Raw genomic sequence first — 27,764 nt, 5'->3', positions numbered from 1 at the left:
TTTCATCCCTTAACAGGTTAAAGTGAACTCTATAAGGATCTTTGTGGGACTGGAAAAGGTTCTTCTGGCATCACTCTTAAGAACCTTACTTTGGTTCACTAAAGCGCCAACTAAGGTTTTTTTTTTTTTTTTTTAGAGAACTTATGATAACATGGTTCCTTGTGGCACTACTATGAAGAACCATTTCTGGGTTCTTTAAAGCACCAGCAAATAGATGGTTCTCTAAAGAACTTGAGAGTAAAAGGTTCTTTCTGCAACTTGTAAGGGTTCTCTTATGGCCTCAGGCTGAAAAACCCTTTTTGGTTCTAATTGGAACCTTTATTTTTTAAGAGTGCACATGCATGTTTTTGGGAGATGGGAGAAAACCGGAGAACCCCGGAGGATTCCCACGGAGAACGTGTAAAAAGTCCACACGGACAGTAAGCCAGGATTCAAACTGGCGAGCCTGGAGGTGCGAGGCGGCAACGCTACCCTCTGCACCACCATGCCACATATGCAATTTGATTGGTTGCATTTTAATTATAACGATAAAAAGGGGAGGAGTCAGGGAGCAGTGCTCTGCTTCATAGTGGTTTTTTGACTGCAGGTAGTAGCTGATCAGATATTCTGGCTGAAGTATGAGGTAATCCATGCTTAATATAAAACAACACAAACGATTAAGCACAGACTAATATTGAGTATCAGTACCCGAGTCTATGCTAGCTTGAAATGCTGTATCGGTGTCTTTTTCCCTTGATCCACCAATATGTTTTACGCCGCAATGTTCTATGATGTTGACCGACACGACACAGATCTCACAGACCACTTGTCTTAACACACACTACCATCATCCCTCTGAGGTTTCACATAACTAAGCAACAGAAGCTTAAAGTCAGTCAATTCAAGTAAGAGAATGTCAGGATCAGATCAGATATACCCAGAGCTATGGAAAAAGTGGAATAATGGCATCCCGCCAAATTTTGCAGTTGATTTCTAAAATAATATGCAGGCATCCTGACCTAGGTACCCGTTTTTTAAGAACGTGCACGTTGACGGAAAGGTTACTCTACACATGGGACAATCACTAGTGATGCAAATCAGGAAGACCTTTATAGGATATCAATATGGCTATGTATAAAACAATATTTTATAGTACTGAATAATACGTTTCAATGTAACTCACAAAGCTTGGTTATAATGTATCAACGACTATTGCTATAAAATACGGTCCTTTGAATAGATATGTAGCATTTACATAATATTCTGTGTGGTCACTTTTATAACACGGGTCAGAAGAAGGCACTAGTTTAAAAAGAGAGTAATACAAGAGATACAGCTATTACACATGCACTAATGTATCCTTGTAGTAATAAAGTTGTCTTTAAAGCAGCAAATGTGCTTATTGGAGTAGTAAGACTGTGTAAAATATGAGGCAGTATATGAACATCTGGCTCAGTACTCACTCAGTGAGTTGCACTAATGTTCAGGGAACATTGTTAATTAAGCATGTGGTTAATGATAGGGAGGTTTGTGCCCCTCAGATTGCCCCAGAGCAGCGAGAGTCCTGCTGAGATGATTCATCCAGTTGAAGTAACTGGAGTTTTATAAGCTATGGTTGCCATAGTCTTGGAGATGGAGACTAATGCTATGTATTAGCCTGGGGCAGGACTGAGGCATGCATGAAAATGATTTACATTGTTTGCCATAATTTTAGTTGCCATGACAACCTGATTTTCTGCAGTACACGAGGTTTTACCATGCCTGGGACATGTGGGGGTTATTAGTGAGGGTGATGGAGACCCTCATATTTCTGTAACCGTTCTGTTTGAGAAAGAGGTGTGTTGAGTGCGCTGTGATAATTTGGCAGTGGGGTGGCTGTTAACCCCTACTCACGGCTGTGTGTGAAAAGAACTACTGAGATCATTTATTCAACCTAAATTTAGAGCGTTCCCAGTAGGATTTTTAGCCAAATACGAATATATATTGTTCAGAATGAATGACGATGTGTTCTAAACAGATACAAACATAAATATAAATAGGAAGCGCACTGTTTATTTTTTTTTAAAGAAAGCTTGCCAGAAAAAAAACCAAACAAAACCAAAACAAATAAACAAACAGCAGTCACAAACATCTCTAGTTGTGACCAACTATGAACTCGAGTGATGTAGCTGAGGTTGAGGAACTGTAAGAGCCAGAATTCACAGACGATGCTGACAGTGCTGGCGTTTCTTCCTCTGGGCTTTTCCCCCCAGTCTTCTAAGGGCATAGTGGTAGGATTCATATTTAACTATAAATATACAATAACGAAAAAAACCTCTCCGGTTTAGCCCACGCCCATGCCCACAGGTGCAGATAGTGGCACTGCGTTACTCCCTTCCTCCTACGGTTCTGCCCCCCTGAATGCACAGCTAAAAAGACATTACTTCCACATATAGCTTATTTGATTTGCACTACAGGAATGTAGCACTGTTTAACTAAAGCACAAATCCAAGTGATGTTTATGTGTGTGGATAGATCTCCCTCTTTCCTGGCTTGGATGAGTTTCGCTGGAGGACATCCAAGTCCTGACAAGAGACAAAGGAAGAGCGGGAGATATCCAAGGACAAATCTCATTTTTGGCAGCCGCTCCACATAGACTATCAGAGCAAGAACACCTTTTGGCAGTGAGACGCGGAGGAGGAGGGGGAGGAGGACTTTTTTTTTTTTTTTTTTTTTTCCGGGCCATTTTGTTTTCCACACTGTGGTTCAAATTCCTGTCTCATCAGACGAAAAAAAAAAAAATAAAAATCTAGCTTAACAATAGCGCATTAGTTATTCTGCTTAAAGAAAAGTAGACCACAAAGAAAAACAAGACTCTGGCTATTAGATAATGGCACCAAAAAGAGGAAAATAATGGCGTGCAGATATTCATGCGTCGCTGGATGTATAGAGGATGTATAGATTGTTCTGCATCACTGGATTTGGTACAGGATAATTAGATGGTTATGCTGAACAGACTCATTGATTGAAAAACAAATGGTGCTATTGTATTTTAATCCCTGTTTCTGTAAATCATTTTATTCCACAAAGCCAGACAAAAGTGGGTTTGACGGTGAACCAAATTTGCTTTGATTAAATGACTCACCATTGGTGTTTTCACCATTGGAGCCAGATGAGCTTTCTTTTTGGAAGATTTCCCAGCTGTTTTTTTTTTTGGGATTTGTGTACAGATGTTTTTGCTGAGTTAGCCTGCTTGAGCAGTGCTCCAGTTGTTCATTCCCAGCACCATAAAACAAATTTGCCAGACTGGACTGTATGTCATTTCCCCGTCCATGGCTAGTGTCTGACCAAGCGCCAAAAGTGAGAGGATGTAATCATGGACAGCTACAGAGGTATATGGTAGTCATGTCTTAACCAACCAACGTCATCCAGTCATGCAACCAGAGACGGATTATATGTTACTTTTCAACCTCTGACGCATTGTGTACTGTATTTAACTGGTCTAAACCGTAGTTCTGCATCTGTAATGCATTGCATTTATGGGCATTGAGGTCTGCCTTGAACAACTGTGGCTAAGGGAGATGAATTGAGTATTTAGTGGAGCACTTCCAGGCATTTGTTTGGCTTCTCTGAGAGAGCTGTCAACTCCAGAGAAGCTGATGTCTATACAGGGAATACGGTCAATTCTCCCTAGGTGGTGAGCTGTGTATTCTCCAGACAGCTTCCTTCTAGAAAGTTCTCGTCTAAGAGCTTATGAATATGTCATTGGGCTTGTAGCTGACAAGCGTTCGAACGCTGGCCCATTGACGCTGCTTGCGATGAATAGACGGTAATGAGACGAGTTCAGAATGGAATCGTGACTTGTCGGTTGTAAGAGAGCTTCCTGTGTTATATCATCTACTTGTCCTGTTAATAGCCATCAGTTTTCATGGCGATGTGTTGAAATGTGAGCATTTCATTATAACAAATAGTTTTAAATAGTGATTTTGTGTTTGGCTTTGGAAACTGCTTCCTTTGGCATCCTGTGTTCAAAGGATACGGTGTTACACCTCGAAGGTTTCCCCAGTATTTATTACTGCACAGGAGCAAAGTGTGAACATGTCGACTTTTTGGCAGGGCCGCTTTTTTTGCGAGTCTGTCTCAGTGTGCTCTGTTCATCTCCTTAAAAGGGGCTGAGTTACTGGTTGGAATCTTTTCACACTCACAGTATGTGTGATAGCCAGGCCCAGGGAGGAGCAAACACTGTTAGTCTGCTTACTTAATCATCCCAATTCTCATGTTTACTCCATTATTTACTGTCAAGTATTTTCCAGAGCTTCAAGGGTTCAGCATGCTATTTCATCTTCTTCTCGAAGCCCGACTTTCACATAGCATCTATTGCATAGCTAAAATCGGTACGTCATGATTGTGCCAATTAAAGGCTGTTTTTTTTTTTTGTGTGTGTGTGTGTGTGTGTGTGTGTGTGTGTGTGTGTCGGGTGCAGTGAATGTACATTCGGATAATTGCGACGCAAAGCTGTGATCGTCCTAATTGAGATGTGCCCTGAAAGAGGATAGAGCAGATCAGTGCACAAAGGCCCTGAAGGACAAACATCTGAATCTGTTCCCTTTAGAAGCAGCCAGAGGCGACATTGCTGACACAGAACCCTTTCGTGCAATTAGCAGAAAATCCAGCATATGCCTCTGGCATATTTGTGAAAATAATAAACCTATTTTTGAACAGAATGTAGTCTTGGACAATTAGCTCACAGTTGGTTTGCCTGCAGGGCCAGATAGGGGTTATTGTTATATAAGCTTTGGGCTCAGATCTGATTGATATTGTGGTTATTAGAGAAAAGAAGGATTCCAAGGCTATTTGGTTTGTGAGTTCATGGCTGTCTGTGTATATAGTAGAGACGTTTCTAACTATTTAGTTTAATCCATACCTGAGTGGAACTACCAGGAATAAGGTTAAGGTGGAGAAGTTGCCATTTTGATGAAAAGGGAAATGAACAATAGCAATGAGTTCTGCTCTTTCCATACAGACTTTCGCTGATTGCCTGTTGTGCTGTCCTCTTATTGTGTCATATTCGTATTCAAATCTCATTAGTGCCACAGCCGTCGTAGCGGGATTCCGATGAAGCAAAACTTCGCTGCGCTGTCTGGGTGGGAGAGATGTCTCTGATGTCATATATGCAGAAGAGGGTAGATAGCGTTTTCCTCCTGCTGTGTTCGGCTATCCCGTGATGTAGCAGGAGCAGAAACTCAAAAAGACCTGGGAAGCTTCAGGTGTCTATGAGGAAGCACATACTAGCCTTCACCCTGCCTAGCTAGCTAGTGAGTGGGAATTGGCAAATGATCAAATTGAGAGAAAATGAGGTAAAAATCCCCAAACGGGAGAATATTCATATGCGTAAACACACATTTTCTTTTCGTGAAACTATCGTCACAAACAACAATGCGGTATGCTACCCAAATGTGTTCTTTGATATCTAAACTTACCAGAATACCCACGACTCCACAGGAAACTCCACAGTAATAGACGTCTAATGATGCATCACGGCATAAGTGATTTATTAATGGTTGCGTTTGACTCATCGTGAAATGGACCAAGCGTTACACCATTACGATTGTCACCATGTGATGGATAAACGAAGATGTTTAGTCTAGTGTGGGTTCAGGCACATGGGAGATGGCTGTTGTTTTTAGTAGCTTCTCATCTGTCACCTGTCAGGCAGCCGAAAGGGAAAATGACGCTGAGAGCTGTCAGACACCTGGCCAGCAGCAGTTACGCACGATGAAAGATCGAGCTCTGCCAGCGATAGGAGTAAAGTCCCCAGTCATTGGTCAATACCCATCAATGCTCACATAACGTGGGCGCCACTAAGGGAATCACTTGAGAGTATTAGGTTCTCAAACAAGTATCATAGGAGCTGTTTCCTGCAATGGTTTATTGTAACTAATCGAGTCATCGTTGAAGTGAACTGCCATGACATGCTTTGGCTTGTTGTTTGGTTTAACTCAGAACATTTCAAGATGTGGTCTTGGCTTTTTGTTGTTGTTGTTGTTGTTGTTGCAGTTTTAAGTTATTTGGAGTGATAGGTTACAGGAAGAAGACCTGTTCTGTGCTATTTTAGCACAGAGTAGGTGGTACCACAGAGGCACACACTCAGAAAAAGCACCTTTCCTTCACGCTGGTGTGGTATGTTTATGCACCTTAAATCATTTTTAAAGATACATATGTAATATAATATGATATAACATATTACAATATACCCATGTATCCAGGTGAAAGATACATATTAAATGTGCAGGTTAGATTTTTACACAGAACCTATTGTATATATTGATCTTCAAAAATCACCGAGCATGATATCCCTATGAACAATTCCCACACTCTAAAGCACATATATGTACGTACATTTTACAGGATCTTCATGGGCTTCAGCATCTTCTACGGTAGTCCTCTACCTTGCAAAACAAACCTACTGAAGCATGGTGTTTTCTCCCGACAACACACCTTCAGAAATATCTATCTGTACTTCCACTTCTCTCAGCTTGTCTGGCCATTTTTGGCCCAGCAAGCTCCTGGTTTGTATCTCTCCCATCACTCACATTATAATTGGCCAAAAGGAAATGAGTGAAGCTCATTTATGCTTCCCTTTTGATGCTTAGCAGCCTGCAGCGGACATGTTGTGTTCAGGCCTAATTGGTTTTTTTTCAGGTCTCTGACTGTGCAGGTTGTGGTCTGTCTGATGTCTGAGAGGTGTTTATCACTGGGCTAGAGGCCTCATTTGTTCACTTTCACACCAGGACTGGGGTTACTCAACTGACCACCAAAGCAAATGAGCTGGTCAGTGATGTAATTATGGTGTCTGGGAGTTTGCCCAGGGTGAATGGTACTCACTGTTCCAGTCGTTCCAGTGTAAGGTAGATGCTTGGATCGCCATTTAGATTAATTTGTTGTTTTAACACAGGGACATTTGTCTTATTAGGCTAACTGATGTTGCTTGGTTAATGGGAAACGATTACAGTGAGGCATTTTCACAGCTGCACTTCCTAAAGCTCTATTCAGCAATGAAGTCTGGTTTGTTATTAATTGCACTCATTACAGAATTGATGAAGATCTAGTCCAGTCTCTTTGACTACTGTGGATTCTTTCTAGTCTTTTTTTTTTTGAAATAATGAAAAGGTACCTTTAAACTGCTCATTTTTGTGTTTCTTCACAGTCTCACGCCAGGAAATGTATACATTTGCAAGATTTGTACGATTCAAGGAGCAATAGAGTCAAGATCCATCACATCGCCTTTCTGACTGAACACGATCCACTGTCACTGGCACCCCCTTCGTGTCATCTTGGCTCCCTTCTGGTTCCTACGTCTTGAACCAAGTCTTAGGATCATTGATGGAGCAAAGGGACCTAACTCGCCCTTCGCGGCCCAAAGGGAACGAGGAGTTTTTCTCCACTGTGACCACCATCAACAGGGCTGATCTTACTGAGGTGGGCCTTCTAGCCACTCCAGTAAAGGGGCTTGGTCTGGCTGGTGAGCAGCAGGAGCATGAGGAGGATGAAGACCTCGGCCTGGGTAAAGACATGGACGTCACTTCCAATGCGGACAGCGAGAAGTGGGTGCAGGGAGACAACCTTGAGGAACAGGAGTTCTCCATCAAAGAGGCAAGTTTCTCAGAAGGCAGCCTCAAACTGAAGATCCAAACCACCAAGCGGGCCAAAAAGCCACCCAAGAGCCTGGAGAACTACATCTGTCCACCCGAGATCCGCGTCACCATTAAGCAGCCTGGGGAGCAGAAGACATCCAAGCATGGCAAGACCACTAAAGGTGGAAAGGAAGAAGACAGAGGACCCCCCAGAAAAAGGGTGAGTATTGTCCGGCAAAGTAGAGAAGAAATGATCTGCCCGTTTCCTATCATATTATTACTATGGATGCATCAAATACCAGTATACAAGTATGAGTGCATGTTTTTATGTTACACGTCATACTGTTTTTTCGGTGTCGCATACCGATACCGATACCGATACCGAAATAGCTAACTTACTCAGTATTAAGCAATCATGGATGTCTTGAAACATTTCATTTTGCTCTGTTTATGCTGGTTGTTGCCGTATTCTGTTAGCAAAGACCATGTACGGAGTTTTATATTGTAAGATGTTACGGCATGTCAACAGTATCTTTAATAGAAAACATGATCATTAATTTTACTGTGAAATACATCCAGATCACTGTCGTTTGTGTCGTCTGTTCATTAGCATGACCGTGTACACTAGGCTTACTTTGCATAGTAAATGATTGATACCTGATACCAGTATCAGTGCATCCCAGATGACCACCTCTGTAAACATTGTGATAAGAGGTTAAATTTAGTGCTTGAGTAGAAAACCTTATTTTTCCATAGTTGAGCAAGTGGCTTCAGAGAGAACATTACAAGCTGTTCGTGTTTTGTGTGCTTTTATCCCTCCACATCTCTCTGACCCTCTGCTGTGGCAGAACTCATTATAGAACAGTAGAACATTTGGCGTGTTGCCAAGGCACAAACTACTGTTTTCTGCATGCTGTCATACTGTCTGTAACTGTTCAGCTGGCTGCGTGTCAAATGAAGGGTGTCCGGCTCTGCTGTGGTGCAATGCAACTCTGCCGTTAACCTTTTGTGGCATTTAGACTCAATGAGTTCATTGACTTACATGTGGATTAAGTAACTGCGAGCAGGATCTTTTTTTGGGGTGGATTTTAGCCTTTTTGAAATATTTATGATGTTCTGAGCTATGGTTTAAAATATGCGAAGTAGAGTGTGTTTCACCGTGTCTGCATAGTAATAGCTCCTCGACTGTTTACACGTAAAACTAGCTATAGTTTAACGGAAACATTTGAGTGTAATTTAGTTTGAGTTCAATTCAGTTTGATCTGTGTAGCGCTTTTAACAACGGACGTTGTCTCAAAGCGGCTTTACGGAAACGTATAAACACAGGATAGAGATTTTAAGTGTGTGAATTTATCCCTAATGAGCGAGCCGGTGGCGACGGTGGCGATGAAAACCTCCCTAAGATGATAAGAGGAAGAAACCTTGAGAGGAACCGGACTCAGAAGGGAACCCGTCCTCATCTGGGTAACAACGCATAGTGTGAAAGTAAAAGGAAAGTTCATTACGGTGTCGAGTCTTAAATAAATCTTGGTGCGATGATAAAAATTGCAATATTTTTAGGACATTATTTCATATGGCACATGATTATCTCAGGTCTCAGTTTTGTTTGGAACCAAAAGCCCAGTTTAGTGCACCACAGTGTGCATGTACAGTTTTCCAAAACATACATCTTGTTGCCGCTTGTTGTTCCTCCTTGCCAAATTCATGCCAGTAAAATGGCAAGAGTGAAGAATTCTGGGACAGAAGGGGAGGAGTAGCTGGTGCTCCCACAGTTGGAGCCTGTAATTTGACCATAATTAGGGAGAAATTGCATGCTTACTGAATGAAAGTCAAAGTGCAGGCATCAGCATCTTCAGTAAGCATACCACAAGCTGAAATTGATTGCCTCCTTTTTATTCGATAGCACTGAGGAACTGCTGGCGTAGGAATGCCCTCCGATGGTGTATTGTTTCTACAAATAGTCTTCCTGTTCACTAATATATGTCAGCTGATGCAAATTTATGCTAGGATTTGAGGTTTCTTGCACAGTTTGTTTTCATAATTGAAAAAAACCCAACAAAACAACAGTTTGAGGTTTGAAATCGAAGAATTTCAATGGGTTTTCTGTAAAAGGATCTTTGTCGTTTTCAGTATATTGGTTGAAAGTGGATGAGTGGTGTCATAGTATAGCACTGAAAGCATATACATGGAGGCGTATGAAGGTTTAGCATAGAAATCTAGCCACTAACAAAGCCTTGGTGGTCAGTTTTTTGCCTTGAAAGCATTTGATGCGCTCAGAGGGGGAGGGAAAGAGAGTGACCAAGATGGAGAGGGGCATTAAAAAAGAGAGAAAGGCTCTAGGAGCAACAGGGGCTGGAGGCGGGAAGCCTGAAGTGCAGCTGTCTCTTTTTGGCAATCTCCACATTGACCACAGACAGAAGGTCAAAAAGGGCAGAAGGAGGAACAGAGGAGGTGTTCCCTCTAAAGGATGGCCATGTCTATAGAAAAGCGTTCCAAGGAGATGTGAAAACGCCAAGCCCCAGCCCCCTTTTACAAACACACACACACACACACACACACACACATGCAAACCCCCACTCCCACAGCTGAGATGAAACCCCATTTACTACACTGACAGACAGTGAAATAAATTCCTCATTTGGAAGCTCCTTGAATCCCATCCTGGTCTTTTCTGTTTCATGGTTTTAAGACGTAGAGGCCACCACCTCCTCACATCTCACAGTACCAAGCTGCGTGGGGTCAGGGGTTAGTGCGTAATTGAAACCGGCAAAGGCTTGCTGAGAATAGGGCTTTACCTCAGCTCGCTTGGCGCGTGACAGCTGCTCCCTGGAACAGCCTCCTTTCCCTCCCCTTGCTAATGAAATCATGTTGCTGAGGCCCGCGACCGTTACGACAAAACTGGCCCGTTTGATGAATTAGACCGATTCATTTTTACAGGGATTACCAGTGTCAATGCGCCACTCCTCTGTATGGTTTAGAGAGTTGTTGTGCATTGGGGTGGCCTGGAAAATGAGCATAATATGACAGAAATGTTCTTTGCCCACACAAAGGTGCCCTGTGACTGCAAGGCCAGAAATAGAGCTCTGCTCTTGTTGCTGGCTTTGTGAAAAGCCCCTGCGTCTGGATGTGCAATTAGGCATTTAGAATATGCAAAGGTCGTGGTGTTCTCTGTTTGTCATTTTCATTACTTGTCCACGGGGTGTTACAAATGGCCTGTGTTTTTAAAGCTGAGGAGATATGTTCAGAGGGCACTAACCGTTCCTGTTTGTTTTAGAGAGACATTTTTGGCTTTAAATTATGCTGAAATAACAACATTGACAAGTGTTTAAAAAAAAAAAAAATAATATATATATATATATATATATATATATATATATATATATATATATATATATATATATATATATACATATATATATATATATATGTAGCATACAGAATCTGAATCACAGATCAGGTTAATAAAAAATGGATGTGGATGTCCGGCGAGACCCACTTGTGTTGAAGTGTATCTTGTATTTGTCTCCAGTATCACCCCTGTGGTTTAACACTGTAGAGGGTTCATTGCGATGACAAGCCGGATAGAAACCAGATCGATGTGTGTGTGTGCTCAGTATATAGGGGGAGGTTAGCCCCAGTGCTGCTCCGTGTTTGACGACAACGCTTTGATTGTCAGCCTTTTCTGCCGCACTGCCCCTGCTCAGTCGTGCGCGTTTGTCAAGGGGAGGGTGAGATCGAGGCCGACTGACCTAACACTCCCAGGGCATTTTGATAAGAAGCGGTGTGGGTCATTTCCTCTTTCCTACCGGTCATTTACGGGAAAGTTAGGGCTATATCGTGCGTCTGAGCCAAGTGTAACAATTTCACCAGTCAGTTACAGTGCTTCCTCTTGAGGTTAAGGTTAAAGAGATACATGACCAAGAAATGTTGATGGAATTGAGATCAGTCTAAGATGCTCTGCCTGCAATCCTGATGATATGCCCTGGATACTTGGCTTACAGGCGAAAATCTCGTTGGATGTTCGTTGCACAAAAATCTACGGTCTGTGGTTGATCCATTGCAGTGTCAGTCAAATGGCGTATTCCAGTGAAAGAAGGTGGTTCTAAGCCACACTGACCCTATGTTCCCACTAGCAAGTGACAAAGCAGAAGGAGACCATTCTTTTTCTATGTACATATACGGCATGGCGTTGCGGTTTCGGCAAATGCCAAACAGTGTGGCAAGCAACATTTGAGATTTTCTCAATTCCATACAAGGCAAGTATGTCACCGTATTGCAATGAATCCAAACTACTGTCTCGAGTGATTCCTGGGGTATGTACGGTCCAACATTTCTCCAGTCCCCTACCCACAATCTTAAGTCATAGGCAATGTAAGCAGTAGTTCCTACATAGTTCCTGAATGTGGTTTGACCTGCAAAAAATGGAAGAAAAACCTAGAAGTATGGTTTCATCTTAGCCTGTAACTTGGAAATAAGTAGCAGGTATTGTTGATTAGTGTACATATCTAGAACAGTTGGCTTGCTTTGCTAATCTGCCAATGAACCTAGCATGTAATATGCAATCCAACGACCCAATTTTTACACTAGTACATTATTTCATTTGTGTTTAACTAGTTGGTTTTAGAATAGGGCTGGGCGATATATCGATATAGTATCAATATTGTGATCACTGATTACGTGATACACTTTTCTGAGATATCGTTGATATGGTGACGTATTTTTTTTTCTGTTTTTAATAAGTACAACTTAAATGGTACGGAATGGATGTCGTTGATTTGACGTACTTTAAAAAAAAAAAAAAAAAACCAACCTTAATATTCTTTATTAAGTTAAGCTAAATTATACATCGCGATGCGCGTCATGTATTGTAGAAATGTCCTCGATTACCGTGATATGACTTTTCCGTCATATCGCCCAGCCCTACTTTAAAAGCTATATCTAGCTAATACTGTTACTCGTTGGAAATAAAATGCTGGACACGAGAGCTTACGAGTGTAAACATAGAGTGAGGAAAACAAATATCCAGGCTTTTTAGTGCCACATAGAAGTCTGACTTGCGAGACTAATATGAAGTCTCTGCTGACTTCAGTATGTTGTTACCCAGTTTAGCATTTTCAGGTCAGCATTTTCAAGTGAAACATTCCTGTAAGATTAGGATAGGATATGGTTAGGCCTATATAAGGACAAACAGCAGCTTAGACCCAGGAGAAGGTTGTGGAAAGAAACAAGTTAAAGAAATGATTTTTTTTTTTCTACTGGGTTAAATGTTGCTTTTGTGTAATAATGATTGGGGAGTCTGGCGGGGAGCAGATGGGCTAGCTCTCTCTCATTGTGTCTGGCTCTCTCTGTCCTCTCTCTCTCTCTCTCTCTCTCTCTCTCTCTCTCTCTCTCTCACTTTCTCTCTCTCTCCCTTTCTCTTTTTTTTCCCCGTTTTGGCTGAACTAATATGCCAGATGGTGGCAAAGAGGAAAGGCCAACAAGTGAGCCTGGGCATATGGGGAGCCTGGTTAAAATGGGACCCCACTGTGGCGGGGGATGGGCAGGAGACGTGTGATACAATAGCAGGTAATTAAGGGAGGGACTTGACTTCACAGCCGAGCCTTTGTGCGTGGAAAATATTTTTCAGAGAACCTGCCGTCTGTATCAGACAACACTGCTGTACGATAAACGATTTCACTGATTTTGCCCAGTCAAGCGTGATTACGTTCTCAACACTCACATCTGTGTTTGTCTCCTCATTAGAAAGATACCCTTTTGAACCGAAAAGAAGTGAAACGCTTGACAGTATCATGTGCACTGGTCAATTTTAACTGTCGCGTTTATTTGTTACTCCAATTTGTAACATGATACATATGGCATCCTTCTGTTGTGCAGCAGTTCAGTGGTATATCAGATATATTTGATTTACTGTGATAGGTAGCCATATGTTTACTATAGACTGGCTGGGTGTGAGTGCTTCACTAGAAAGAGAGTAAGAGGGATGGATTTTGTGTGTGAGAGATTGAGATTGTGTGCACAGATATGAAAGCCCTATGAGCTGGGAGATGACAATATAACATTAATATTATTCTAAACCGCATTAGCATCCAGTTTTCTGAATGGGAGTATTGTTATTACTTTTATAACACTTACTGAAACCACAGGTGTGGTAGTAGTGACTTATTTATAGTAGCGCTTTATAGTAGCAAGTAGCTGATCTGGCAAGTACTTATAGGATACATTTTGGATACAAATCTAAATACTGTGATATATGTCTTGTATCAAAAAATGTAAATAGTTACATATGTATCTCTTCAGCACCTTAATATCTACATACGTAGAAAACCAGGCATGTAGTAGACGATATAAAAATGACTATATAGAAAATGACTGACATTACAGTGAAGATAAAGGGGATAGAATTTGTGTGTTGAAGTAGAGGTCAAAATTCTATGTTTCAAATTTGGTTAATGGTTTCCTACATTTCCCACAATGCCATTCAACTACCTGCTGATAGTGGCACCAGTGGGATTTAGCCCTCACGTTCCCTGCGTCCCAATTGGTATACTTATACTATGTATTAAAAGTATGTACTCTTCTTGTGAAGAAAAAGTACATACGTTTGAGTGTGCATTAAAAGAGTATGAAAGTACTGGAACATACTAAAACGTCGTGTAACGGAAGAGAACGTTGTTGCCCGGATTAGAGCACTGTCACCATAAACAAACCCCTCCATGCATTTCAGCTTTTCTTCATTCATTATTCCTTATATAATTGATACTATTATCATTTCATTTATCGTCCCCTTGATTTATTCGTCCGCATTTCATTTGCACATCTCTAAAATGCGCCCTTGAAATGCGTCACAAAACTCCGCCTCCCTCACACAAGGGGTTGTGGGAAATGTTAGCTGAAAAAGTGTCCACTGATCCACACTTTGAAAATTTACCGGAAATAGTAGATCAACCTTTGGGATTCTCGTTTCAACGTACTACGATCTGGGACATTCTCATCTCGGATACTGTTTAGTATGGATAGTATGCCAATTACAACCCAGGGTTCATCTCTGTTTAAAGAGAGTGATGCAGCAGCGCTTTAGTCCTTTAGTCTGTCCAGCCCTCTTACCTTCTCATGTGTACACACTGCTCAGTCAGATAAGGTTGGAAAGCTTTCGTTTTAATGCTAACACCTGTCTTATCTCGACACAACTGTAACGTATAGCTGCATTTCATTCTGGACGTCTGAGTCCACTGTTTCCTGTTTCCACTACTTCTTTGCTGCACTTCGTATTAACAGGCCGTCGTATGTCTATCATACTACATGATACATACAACATAGTGCATTATGTTGCACTGACTCTCTTATGTGCACAAGCTGTTTCTCAGTAGCTACTGTATGTCTACGTGCAGCCTAATAATCCATTAATAATCAGACTGATTGCTCTGCTGAGCATAAAGAGCTCTAACGGAATTGATGACATGCTGCATAAAATTTCTATTTAATTGAACAATGTGCATAAATTCTTTTAATCACTTGAAGAAGAAGAAGAAGAATAAACTTTATACCTGATTCCAACAGTCCTGTAAGGAAACACATTTCATGTTACACATTGTAATGTATTGAAAATAATCGTGCGGTTGGATGGGCAATGAGATGGGTGTCAAGCTAACATTTTGAGGCAGATGTGGGACACATCTCAGTAAACTTGGCTCAGCGTCAGACGTTGAGCAAGAATGCAGAACACACATGGGGAAGAAAAAAAAACCTTTAATAAAGCCTACATTCCTTGTGCAGTCATTCCCAGACTGTGGCTTTTAATGTTGGCAACATTAGGATAATGTGGATGTAGATTTTGTGTTATTTTCAACAAACAGAGCAAATCCTTGTCCAGGCAAATAGGAAACGCTGAGAAACTATTGCGGTCACAAATTCTCCCTCTTGCTATCTGTTCAATAATCACACTTGGATGAGGTTTCTGCTTGTTAAAAACACAAGCAGTGCAATTAAAAAAGCTGAACATGCTGACGGGAATTACTCCCTCGTAGTTGTTATGGTAACATCGACTCTAAATCACCTTCCCAGCATATGCACAACTTTGAATTGGGATTGATACAGTGTACCAATCTGTGATCAGAATGAATTCATTTAGATTGGTGAAAATCTTCGCGGGCGCACGTTCGCCTCACACCGCCAGGGTTGTGGGGTTCGATTCGGGTTTCCTCCGGGTACTCCGGTTTAGTCCCCCAGTCCAAAGACATGCATGGTAGGTTGATTGGCGTGTCTAAAATGTTCATAGTGTATGAATGGGTGCGTGAATGTGTATGTGATTGTGCCGTGTGATGGATTTGCACCCCGTCCAGGGTGTACGCCAGCTTGTGCCCCATGCTCCCTGGGATAGGCTCCAGGGTTCCCCACGACTCTGAAGGGTAAGCGGTGTGGAAGATGGATGGATAGAAAATCTTTGCGTGTAAACAGTGACCCACCAAAAGCCTGGCTTTCGCTCTGAAATGCATAAATCATCTGAGTGATCTACTGCCATTGGCTGATCTGCCTGACATATGTAACATAATTTCTTCTGGCCTCATCCGTGCCATAGCTACCAGTAATGCAGTGTCACCATTAACTACAGCCTAAGTCCCTTACCCACCCGTACGCATGTTTTATTTTCCCCAATTTCTCTGCTTTCTTTAGGAGCTGTCTTTTTTTAATTTCCTCATTACATGTTCATCTACCTCACCATCAATGGGAGCCAAATTTGAAATCCATTTAAGCGTGTGCAAGGTGCGATAAGGAAAGCCCCCTTTTAAGTGAGTCCTATCCCTGCTGCCCTTGTAGGCTGGCCGATTTTTTATATATTTTTTTTGTACGCTGATGGCATGTGGCCATGTGCTTATCTCCCCGTCGCACAACCCCTGCTCCTGAAGCGGCACTCTGCGTCCTATAATAAATGCAGTGTAATCATTAAGCGCTTGTCTGTTGTAGTCAACGGAATATTAATGCAGCAACGCTCGCCAGAGTTGATATGGGACTCCCACAGGCCCCGGATTTGTGGTATTTATAACAAGCTATTTGTCTTTGAGGGAACGGTGTTGGTGACTGGGGAGGAAATTGTAGGCAGTTGAGGGGTCAAAAAAGTGACCTTTGTGTGGAGGAGAGTTACTGAGCAGGGCAGTGGAATGATCCGAACATGGCCTTGCCACGCTTATTTATTACTTCCCACGGTTTTTAGTCTGTAGATTTGGAACCGCCTGTAAGAGAGGGGAAGAGCATGATTCAGTCTGGCTATTGTAGCACAGTCTAGAGATCATAAGTTCTTGTAGAACTGTTTTAATCAGATTAAATGAATGCTTCACAGATTTAAAGTACCGCCGAAGAGATTTTTAATTTGGTAAGAACAATAGCAACCGTCACAGATATTCTAATAGTTTCCACTACAATTACCATTACACACCATCAACTGTTAACCATTAAAACCATTACAAAATGATTTCCATTACAGAGTAGGACGTATAAAGGTATCCACTAGACATAACCTGCCACCAATAGAAGGCAACAAATTACCAGTAGAGACCCACAGAGGCCATTGTAGTTTCCATTCAGACCAATACAATTACCATTATAACTATTAAACCATTACAAATTTTATGAAGGTTTCTCTTGGTTTTTTTTTCTCTCCATCAGGTCTTTACTCTTGTATGGCTGATTCTGATGATATACACTGGTGTTTTTAAGATTTTCCATTTAAGCTGGAATTTGTCAGTACAAACTAAACTGCTAAAATGTAGCTACATGTAACTAATCTGCATGCTAAGCTAGCTAGCTTAGGATATGAGAACCAGCATTATTGCTGTGTCATTTGGCAGGTTTGGCAAATTGTTAATAAACATAAATCACTGAGAATATGACTGAGAATTTCACTCTTGTCTACCGATGACAAATTTGATCATTTAGAAGCTAGTCAACTAGATGGCTAGCTAATTTGGATTGCAGGACAGCTCAAACTAGCTAGCCATCAGATTATCTATTTGTGTATATTTGTAAACATTTATAAAAAGGGGAATGGCATAGAGATGTTTTGGGGTATTAAAAAAATGTATTATTCTACAGATATGATTTTTAATGGTTTATTTGTGTGATATATTTTCTTGTGATGTTTCAGACACTGATAAAGGCAGCTGCCTGTTTGTTTTCCTCCCTGCCTGCCTGGGTTTTAGCAGAGCCTGGCTTTATTTTTTGGGCCACTGAGCTGGAAGGAGGCCTTCTCTTTTTCTTTTCCTCTCTGAGATATGGGGGTTAGGAAGAGAGAGTGACAGAGAGGGATTTGAGTGAAATGGGGGTGTAGTGAGGGCTGCGTCTGTATGATTTACTACTGCTGAAAGACCAGCTGTCCCCCTGTGTCTGTCCAGCCTAAACCCCCTCCTTACAAACATACACACGCACGCACGCACACACACGCACACACACACGGCCTGCCCAGGCACCCTGCCATTCCATGTGCTCCTCCCACTTCAGTAGACACTACCACTGCTCTCTAATAAAGCCATATCTATCAAGCCTCTTCATTACCATTGGCTAAGGTGCTGAGCTTGGTGGACTGATGTTAACATGGTGTCCGTGTCTTGTAAAGCTTAGGCTGACACACACACACACACACACGCACACACACACACTGAATATCATATATTATATAGACACCCCACAACACCGGCACACCAATACATCAATATTTACCTAAACAAAGTCAATTAATGAATGTCAGTTCATTTAATTAGGTAAAAAAAACAACTAATAAGAAATGACCCTATACTGGTGCAGTTCATGGTTACCTATAAATGCCTGGGATGTCATTTGCAATGGCTTTGAATGTTTCTGTTTACTCCTAACAGTGGCTATTATGTCCATACTAGACAATTCTGTAGTTACTTGAACACATAAAAAAAAAAACCTACTTATGTAAACATGATGTGTAGGGCTGGGCGATATGACACAAATATCATATCACGATACTGGAGGATATTTCTACGACATATGATGCATATCACAATATATAATTACAGTAGCTAACAAACTGTCTGCAAAACAGTAATAAAATAAACCAAAACACATTAAACTGTCTTTGTTGGTACTTTTCTTTAATGCCCACAAAGACAAAGAAGATTCGATTTTTTTTTTTTTTTAATTACATCAAATCGACCGCATCCATTCAGTACCATTTCATTTGTAATGATTAAAAACTTTTACAAAATACATCACCATACCAATGATATCTCAGAAAAGTGTATCTTGTAATCATTTATCACGATATCGGCCTTATATCGATATATCACCCAGCCCGAATGATGAGATGTGTGAGATTGTTGTGCTTTGCTTGATAGAACCAAGTTAGGAACAGACACATAAAAGGTAGCCAACTAAATATCCTATACAACGAAGCAAGTGTACTTCATGCATTATAATAAAAAAGTAATTTGGCAATAATTTTGTATAGCTATATTATATTATATACACTATAGATGTTCTAGATCCAGTATAACATAATATAGGACATTCGGCCTCTGATAAACATGACGGTTGGAACTGAACTACTTACATCTTTATGTATTTTATTTATTTATTTATTTATTATTTATAACCTTGTTTACAACCTTTATAAACCTTTATAACCTTCATAACATTTTTGTAATTAAATAGATCCATCCATCTGTTTTCTGGAGCTTATCTCAGGGAGCATCGGGGACACCCTGGACAGGGTGCCAATCCATCGCAGCGCACAATCACATACACATTCACACACCCATTCATACACTACGGACACGCCAATCACGTCTACCATGCAAGTCTTTGGACTGAGTGAGGAAACCCCCACAGCATGGGGAGAACATGCACACACAGGGCAGCGGAGGGAATACAACCCCCAACCCTGGCGCTGTGAGGCGAACATGCTAACCACTAAGCCACCAGTATGTGAAAAGAAAGCATGCCATATATGACATGCGTTTATTCTGACACATTTTTCCTACTAGCAGCACAACGGTCATTATCCGTCTGCATGCTCTGATAAATTGAATGCAGTAGAATATTATAGTATTTGGTTGTCGTTTACCGCCAAGCAAGTACTGTTCTGGTAAGCATTTTTCTATGGTTGTGCTGTTCTTGATTTCATCAGTGTCCAGCAGCCATCCATCCATTTTCTGTACCGCTTATCCTACACAGGGTCGCGGGGAGCCCTGGAGCCTAGGGACTCGGGGTACAAGGCGGGGGACACCCTGGACGGCATGACAACTCGTCACAGGGCACAATCGCACACACGCTCATACATTACGGACAATTTAGAGATGCTAATCAGCCTACAAGGCATGTCTTTGTACTGGGGGAGGAAACCGGAGTGCCCGGAGGAAACCCCCGAAGCACAGGCAGAACAAGAAAACTCTGCACACATGGGGCGGAAAGAGGAATCAAACCCCCAACCCCAGAGGTGCGAGGCAAACGTGCTAACCACCAAGCCACCCTGGCCCTTGTCCAGCGTTTAGTGAGGCAAAAAACACAAACTGACAAAGTGGGGACTGTGTGTTGTTGGTGTTGCTCTTTAAATACCACTTGGTTTGTTAATATGGGCCATGAGGAAATCAAGTGACCATGCTACAGTCCTGATACCTTGATGTGGTCACTGCAAAATAAATAAATAAATAAATAAAAATTTCTGTGTTGATTTGAACATGTGTTTGGCCCATCATCTGGTTGAAAGCTGTATTTCTTTATACACTATACATTACCTTATATGTGCAGGTCTGCTAACATCTGCTCTTTGAAGATGTCCAATGTCATGCCAGAACAGATTAGGACCTCTTATTTCCAGTGAAGGGAAACTGTAATGCTACAGCACACAACGACATCCTATACAATGATGTGCTTCCAACTTTGTAGCAACATTTTTGGGAAGGCCCACATGAGGTTGTGATGGTCAGGTGTCCACAAACATTTGGCCATATAGTGTAATTTCTCCGAGTATGTGAATGGAAAAATTTGAATCATTGTGTGTAATGTGTATTTTATAAAAATCATATCCGCTCTTGTTTTGTTTTGTTTTTTTAAATAAAGGGTGCTGATAATTCTGGAGAGCACTGAACGTTCCGTTGAATGAAATCTGGCTAGTGTGCTTACCTTACGTCCACTCAAGCCCTGTTCAGAAAGTCTTTAATATCTTCTGATGTCTCTATGAAGGAGACTGACACACACAATATTCTCTGTATTGTACACTGCACAATGACTTCCATTGAGCTGTTTTTTTTGTGCTCGCCAAGCAGTATTAGCTCAGAAGGAGTCTGCTGTGGGCCTATGTTGTTTATTATCTGTGCTCCACGGAGCAAAAAAGCCTGTTTGGCCAGAGTTTCAGCTAATACTGCACAGATGTCAAATTACAGTTCTGGTACCGGAGAGATGCCTGAGGAATGTGGGAGGTACACTGGATTGTGGAATGTGATGTTATTGGTGTTTTCAGGAGGAGTGGATCTAGAGTGGTTTTTTACCGAGAACACATCATGTCTTGTTTTCTTTCTCAGCATGAGAAATGATGTTCAAATCATTAGTATCCAGGGAGTAAATCATCACGCTTCTATCAGATCAGTATCAGGACTCCCGTTTAAAAGAATGGTAGCTTGTTTCTAATGAAAAACGTAATCTGCCAGAGCTGTCTTAAATCATCCATTCTTTAAACATCCCTCCATGCACTCTTCATTTTTACTCTCGTGCTTAAAATTGCTATAACTTGAGTGTGAACAGCTTGTTGGCTGATCCATTTCGAACTGAAGGTAGAGAACTGGCTGTAAGAGCGCACTTCAGATCCACAAAGCCCCCGTACTCAAAAGCTCGTCCCACACTTTCGTGTCAGAGACGGCTTAAGTCTCTCCTCATTGGTCTTGATCCCGTCTCAAATCCTGTAATCTCCCGATGTCGGCCGGCTTACCAGGCTTTCCAAATTGGACCTTGCTCTGAGGGACATTCGGCTGATCGGTGTTCGGGTCACTCAGCAGTCACCGTTTGTAAAATGGCGGTACTCAAAAAGCCCTCCGGAATTGCTCAACAAAGGGTCCTCTTAAAGCCAGCTTACGGCTACTGTTGTCTGATTTGAGAACTGTCCAACATATATCCAGGTAAAGAAACGTGACGAGCTGCTCGGAGATCGTAAGGATTCCTGTGAGTCAGGAGCTGTCCCTGAAACCTTTTACACACTGGTTCTCAAAATAGATTCAGTTTCAGATTTATTTATTTATTTATTTTTTTGTTATTCGGATCTAAACTTCTATTGGTTTAAACGTTTATAAAAGCATAAATCATACGTCATCATAACGTGATCATATCATTTTTTTAAAAACTTTATTTTTCTATTCCTGCATTTTAGAACTAATTCTTTTTGAATGTCCTTGTTCAGGAATAGTGGATACATTTCATTGGCACACCCATTTGATTACTTGTCAGTAATAAAACTTGTCTTATCATTGTGTGATCAGCTAGATCATTTAGACATTTATGACTGTTAACAGCAATTACTAATGAAAATAACAATACTTTATGGTACTATAAGTACTATAATACATTGTCATTTATAGCCTACATGCCTTTAGCTCTTGCAAAGGCACAGGATGATCTGTGTACTCAAAGCAAGCTTTCTTCGGGAAAGGAACCTACAATTTTGATATTCGTACTGATGTGCTAGGTGAAATACAAGTGAGAATGCAAGGTAAATTTGAAGGCTACTTATTGGACCGGCCAACGTAGATGTAATTCATGTTACTAGCAATATAGGGAATTTTGCGTCTTCTATTACAAATGTATAATAATGTGTTGTAAACAAGGATTTATATGAATATTCTGTTTTATTCTGCAGATTATATGACATTTGGTTGCGAAGGCTAGCTGTCCATTTGATGCCATGGTGACCATTTCTGTCAAGCCCTCATGCTGTTTGTTAACTCTATGTCATTTCTAGGGACTTTGGTTTCTTCAACAGGATGAAAGTGAATGAACTCTTGATAAATCTATGGTTGTGTAATTTCCTTTTCTTTACTCACTCAAAAACTTGTAACCAAGTTTGAAATTGAGTTTAACTGGGAGGCATATATGCCAAGAAACTTCCTTCCCAGTGCTTGTCAGGTGGGACTTTGTCATGACTATGGCTTGTTAATTGGCTTCCTTTGTAAGTGACAAAGCTTGGTGTGTTGTGTAAATGTGCTTCCTGCCTGCGGCGCTGCCTGGTGGCAGAGGTCTCTGTTAACCACAGTCTCTCCTGTGAGGTCTTTTAGATTCGGGTGGGGGGACTGATTTGAAACAGCCTTTAATATACTTAGTTTGGTGCAGTTAGGATTTTATGAAAGTCTGTGTAACCTCACGTCTAGCCGAGGTCTGTTCGTTAATGGGGCTCTGTGTATTTACGAAGCTCTTTTATTTATTTATCTGTCAAACTCACATTATGGTTTATACAGTGTCCCTCTTGTAGTATTTAGGGTCCAGAACAGTTCTAATAGTTTTGCAACAGCTAATTGTCTTTTCACTTGGCAACCAAATCCTGCTGGTTGGGACACATTGGAAATATAATGAATAAATGAGTGGCATCAATGAGGCCAGATATCTGGTCACTGCGGATGGACCCAGAAGGCATGGGGACCATGTGGCATATTGACTTTCACTAGCTCTCACTTCAAGCACAATTGAGTTTGTCAGTGAAATGCGATCAGGCCCATCAGCTGTCTCCTGGAGATGCTCCCTGCCGCTGCTGCCGAGATGTCGGCAGACCCAGATACCTTTTCACCGAGCTCGTTTCAATCTCATTCCCCAAACGAACCGCCATTGAACAGCGAGTAATTAATTGTAGCACACACAAAGGACAGTGCCTTCCCAGAGTCAGGATGCAGGGAGTTCTGTTACCGAAATGAAAGCTGTGGGTCACCCAAGGTAGTGGCAGGTACCTTGAAAGAGGAAACGTGCCAACTGATAAAGATACAGAGTTTAGCACTTTGAAATGTTTTCTGTATACCCACTGTACACGATGTTTACTTCCAGTTCATAATAAAATAATCACTGATGCATATTAGTCCTGGATTTGTCAGTAGGCAAATGTAGGTGCTGGTAATAAAAAAGTCCCAAGAGCTAAAGACCTTTTGTACCTCTCTACCCATATGGGATGTTAACTATCTCAAAATCTTGACACCAGCACTAATGGAAAAGAATATCTATGGGCTTGATTTGTAGTAAGTGAATACTTTCAGTTGAGCTGAGCCACTTTATATGCAGGATTTGTCCCCACAGATGATCAATTACTCGCCAACCCTAAGAGGAGGCAAGAGCTTGGTGGACAAATGGAGAGAATTGTGTTTGTGTTGGGCATTGTGTTGGACTGACACCAAGAGTGACCTCCCAGAGTATTCAGTGTCAGTCCAATTGTAAGGATAAGACAGTGAGCGCCAACCAATGCAGTGGCCCTCTCAAACAGCCCAAAGCCATGAATGAGCTCCTTTCTTCGGCAGCCCGTATCCTGCTCATGAGAAACTACTACCGTGCCTGGGAATTCAGATCAAAGATTTTAGAGAAGTCACAGCATGTTTTGATTCACAAACTGACAAAGAAGGATATTGTATAACGCAGCGCTACGATGTTATGATGCAATGCAATGTGCAGACGTGTGTTTTGTCTTTGAATGCGCTATCGTCTGGCTCGCGAGGGAGTTTGACCACACACAAGCACCTAAACACATAACCGGGGCCATGGAAGGAAGGTTATCCGTTTATTTAATAGGATGGTTTGGGCCCTTCTTGCAAATCCTCCAATCCATTGGATTAAGGACACGAAGCCCTTTTCCCTCCTCTTTTCACTGCACTGTGAGCTACAGACTCTGTGGAATGCTACTTTACCGTGACCTTTCACCCACACAGTGAATGCAGCAGAGTGGGGGAGGGAGTGTGTGTGTGCCTGTATGATGATGGTCAAAGAAGTGCGTGTGTGTGTGTGTGTGTCTGTACGATGAGATTAGCAAAAGTTTGTGTATATGTTGTAGGGTAGGAGAGGTCATAAAGCTCATGTAGTCAGGTGAAAGTCCAGTTTCCTCCTAGTAGTAACTGACACTCTGCTACGACACCGTATCTTCAAAGATGTACACCCACACACACACATACACACACTCCTCGGTTGAAGCTTATTTAAATCAATCCGCACACATACAATGCAAGGATTTATGCATTTCGTCCTGATGTTTTGTCTTTGAATGTGTTCATCTGATTGCAGTTAAAAATCGCTTAGCTTTTTATTTCTGTGACCAAATATTAAAAGAATTTATAATGTTGCGTTTCATTCAGTTTAAGCAGTAAAGTAATTGCTTCACTTGTGTTTCACATTATCTAGTAATTGCCCTTCTCTTTGTTGTCATGCTAAATCTTGCAGTAAAATAAACTGCCAGTTAAGCAGTTTACTTCAGTGATTTGTAACGAAGGAGATTAGCAGGATGTGTCCTAACATGAACATCAAAAAGCACAAAACGTAGGCCAAGCAACCACTAGCTACACAAATTGGGTAGGGCAAGGGATGCAAAAGAGTTGACTGAAGCGTAACTTCCTGCAAATGAGTTACAGATACGAGTTAAATATGAGTTATGCGCCAACGTCTTCAGATTAGCGTTAGCATTTACAGTTTTTGGACCCTTTGCTACGGTGATACGTGAGACCCCCGAAATTCACCTGGCGGAATTGCTAATTCACTGAAGGGGAAAGGGTGCATGACTTGAAAGATGCACGCTTGTGTCTGTTTGTGGTTTCTATCTAGGTAACCTTTGGCCTGTCAGTTCACAAACCCCAGTCTCGTAAGAAAAGAAGAAGGTGAGACTGTGGTCTCTTTGGTTGGTTAAAAAAAAAAAAAAAAAAAAAGGTTATTAATAAGTAGAAGTTACACCACACGTATTCTACAGAACGTGGGCACATTTGAGTATGCTGTAAACAAATCTAAATAATTTTTTTTTTTTCCAAATAAAGATTGTTCAGTATAATAGAAACTAAAATAAAGCGTATAAGCAATCACTGTGTTTTTAGATTCGTTATTTTTCAGTATTTTCAAGAAATACTACGAAACTGGACAGAAAACAATCCCACAATACCAAAAACAATGCTTTATCCCAGTTGTGAACGTCACACGTTCGTCTGTCCACCTGCGTAACCTTAGCGACATTGAAATAAGTGCTGAAATGATGGGGGGGGGGGGGGAACGGCGTGGCCGATGGGCTGAAGAAATATTATAGACACACAAGCAATATTTTGACGTTAATATTTTGGCGGTAACTTGAAATGCAGCTATAAACTGATTCCACTACTATGGAACATATATTTCGTCAGCATGTTTTGGATGCTGGTGATGGTGAAGTGGTGTATCCAGAAGGCTGGCAAATCAGCTGATAAATTTAAAAGGACTTGCAAGAATGTGCAAATGCAGCTACTGTGTGAGGTCATCTCTATGAGTCAGCTGACACCTCATCCAGACTGTGGAAACAATGTTTGTGTGATGAGACGTGCAGAATGGCCTCTTAGTCATCATTTGAAGGCACTCAAGCTATGGCGAAGCAGGTTGAGCATTGATCCACCCCCGCATTAGTGCTCAGAGCCTCTCTTTGGAGCAGTCAGTTGTTGATTCAATCATGATTGTGGTTCTTTCATATCTCCTGCACTCAGAACACTTGAGAAACCATTTTATTTTGTGCACCGGCGATCACTTTGTGCGGGCAAAATATGCGCCCTGTGTGGGGTTTTTTTTACCTCTCTTTCTATCAACCCTCGCTTCTCCATCACTCTGTATTTCAATGCACAATTTTTTTTTTTTTTCTATCCTGCATCGTTCTTTTTTAGGCTAGATCGATATCGAGTGGAAAAACAGCTGCCTGGGAGCCAAGTGATGCCCTTCACAAAGAATCCATTGTTCAGTTACTCAAGGACCAGAGCAGAGCATTCCTTTTTAATAGTTTAAGCTATTGTGTCCTGGGTCATCTCATGCTTCCAGCTGAAGCCAGAAAAGTGGCATTTGTGTGTTTTGTTACTCCAATTTTAAGGACGTTGTTATAGCTAGCGTGTCACTCAGGGTTCGTCATGGAAACTAAATTGGAAGTGTCTCTGAATGGAGATCCAGAAACAGGATGCAGTCCCCCTTAGATCTCTGTTTAAACTATTACAGTTGTACTCATGTTTGCTAGCTGCCAATAGTGAGATCTTCAATAATTAGAACCAAGTGTTTAAAGTGAATACGGAGTGTCCGACAGATGCTGTAATAAAATGTCAGTTATAATCTGATACAGAATATAAGAGCGCGTGAGAAACGTAGTCAACGGGCAAGACGCTCTTTCGCCATCGTGAGCGTTTATTACCGCGTCTGTCAGACGCTCTGTGTTCTACTTGTGTGCTATCAGTGAAACTTGAGTTGATGCTTTGAATATGGATTACTGTACCTGTTGTTGTCATTCAATAAGCAATCTAGGGCCATGACTGAACATAATCCTCACTGGAGAATATTTCATTTAGCTAATGAGGCATAAAGTGTGATAAACCATGCTCTCAGGGCACATTTGCTGTAAAAAGAATCACTTTGGGTATTAAATGCTCAGTCAATGGTACAGTAGATCTGTATAGCTGGCGTTCACTGAGAGTTAATAAAAGCTGAAACCTCAGGGAGAGGTTATCATGCCGATTCACAAGATCATCTTTCAGGATGACCAAAATAGATTGCTCTTTCTGCGAAGGAGGTTATTTCCTCCAAAACTCCGGCATCTCGGAGTTCTTCAGCTGAAATTAGAATGGCCTCAAATGAATTAAAGAGGGAAGGAGAGAGAAAAGAGCCCTGACAGTAAATTGCTTCCTGCAGTACTTCTGTAATCACGGTGCTTTAATTACACGGGGTGTTTGGCTTGTGGTGATGCATGCATTCCACTAATACTTTGTTGTGCTTTTTTATTATCTTGACATTTCACTGCTTGAAGTGTTTCCACAAACTGTGGTGACCCAGGATCTTACAGACCTTGAATCACTTCCTTTTCTAAAATGGCTACTTGGCCTTTTCACATTTTGGCCCTGAGGACATTGTGGCTTGCGGGGGAAAATGTTAACCATTTAAAGTCCAGCCAGTGTGCTTGGTTGTACGCACGCAAGTGTGTAGTGCATATTATTCGAATTC

General features: G+C 41.4%; 1 protein-coding gene across 1 annotated transcript in view; it reads left to right on the top strand.

The window, feature by feature from the left end:
* The window catches only part of setbp1 (SET binding protein 1), a 55,664-nt gene that overhangs the window by 2,175 nt on the left and 25,725 nt on the right, over positions 1-27,764 (top strand). Inside the window, exon 2 of the mRNA XM_053653907.1 lies at positions 7,166-7,812. Coding sequence (XP_053509882.1) covers positions 7,342-7,812 — 471 coding nt within the window. The 5' untranslated portion in view covers positions 7,166-7,341. The remainder of the gene's footprint in view (positions 1-7,165; positions 7,813-27,764) is intronic.

Source organism: Ictalurus furcatus, chromosome 22, assembly GCF_023375685.1.
Source record: "Ictalurus furcatus strain D&B chromosome 22, Billie_1.0, whole genome shotgun sequence".
Taxonomy (NCBI): domain Eukaryota; kingdom Metazoa; phylum Chordata; class Actinopteri; order Siluriformes; family Ictaluridae; genus Ictalurus; species Ictalurus furcatus.
Note: the sequence above shows the minus strand (reverse complement) of the source record. Positions and strands in the feature narration are given on the sequence as shown.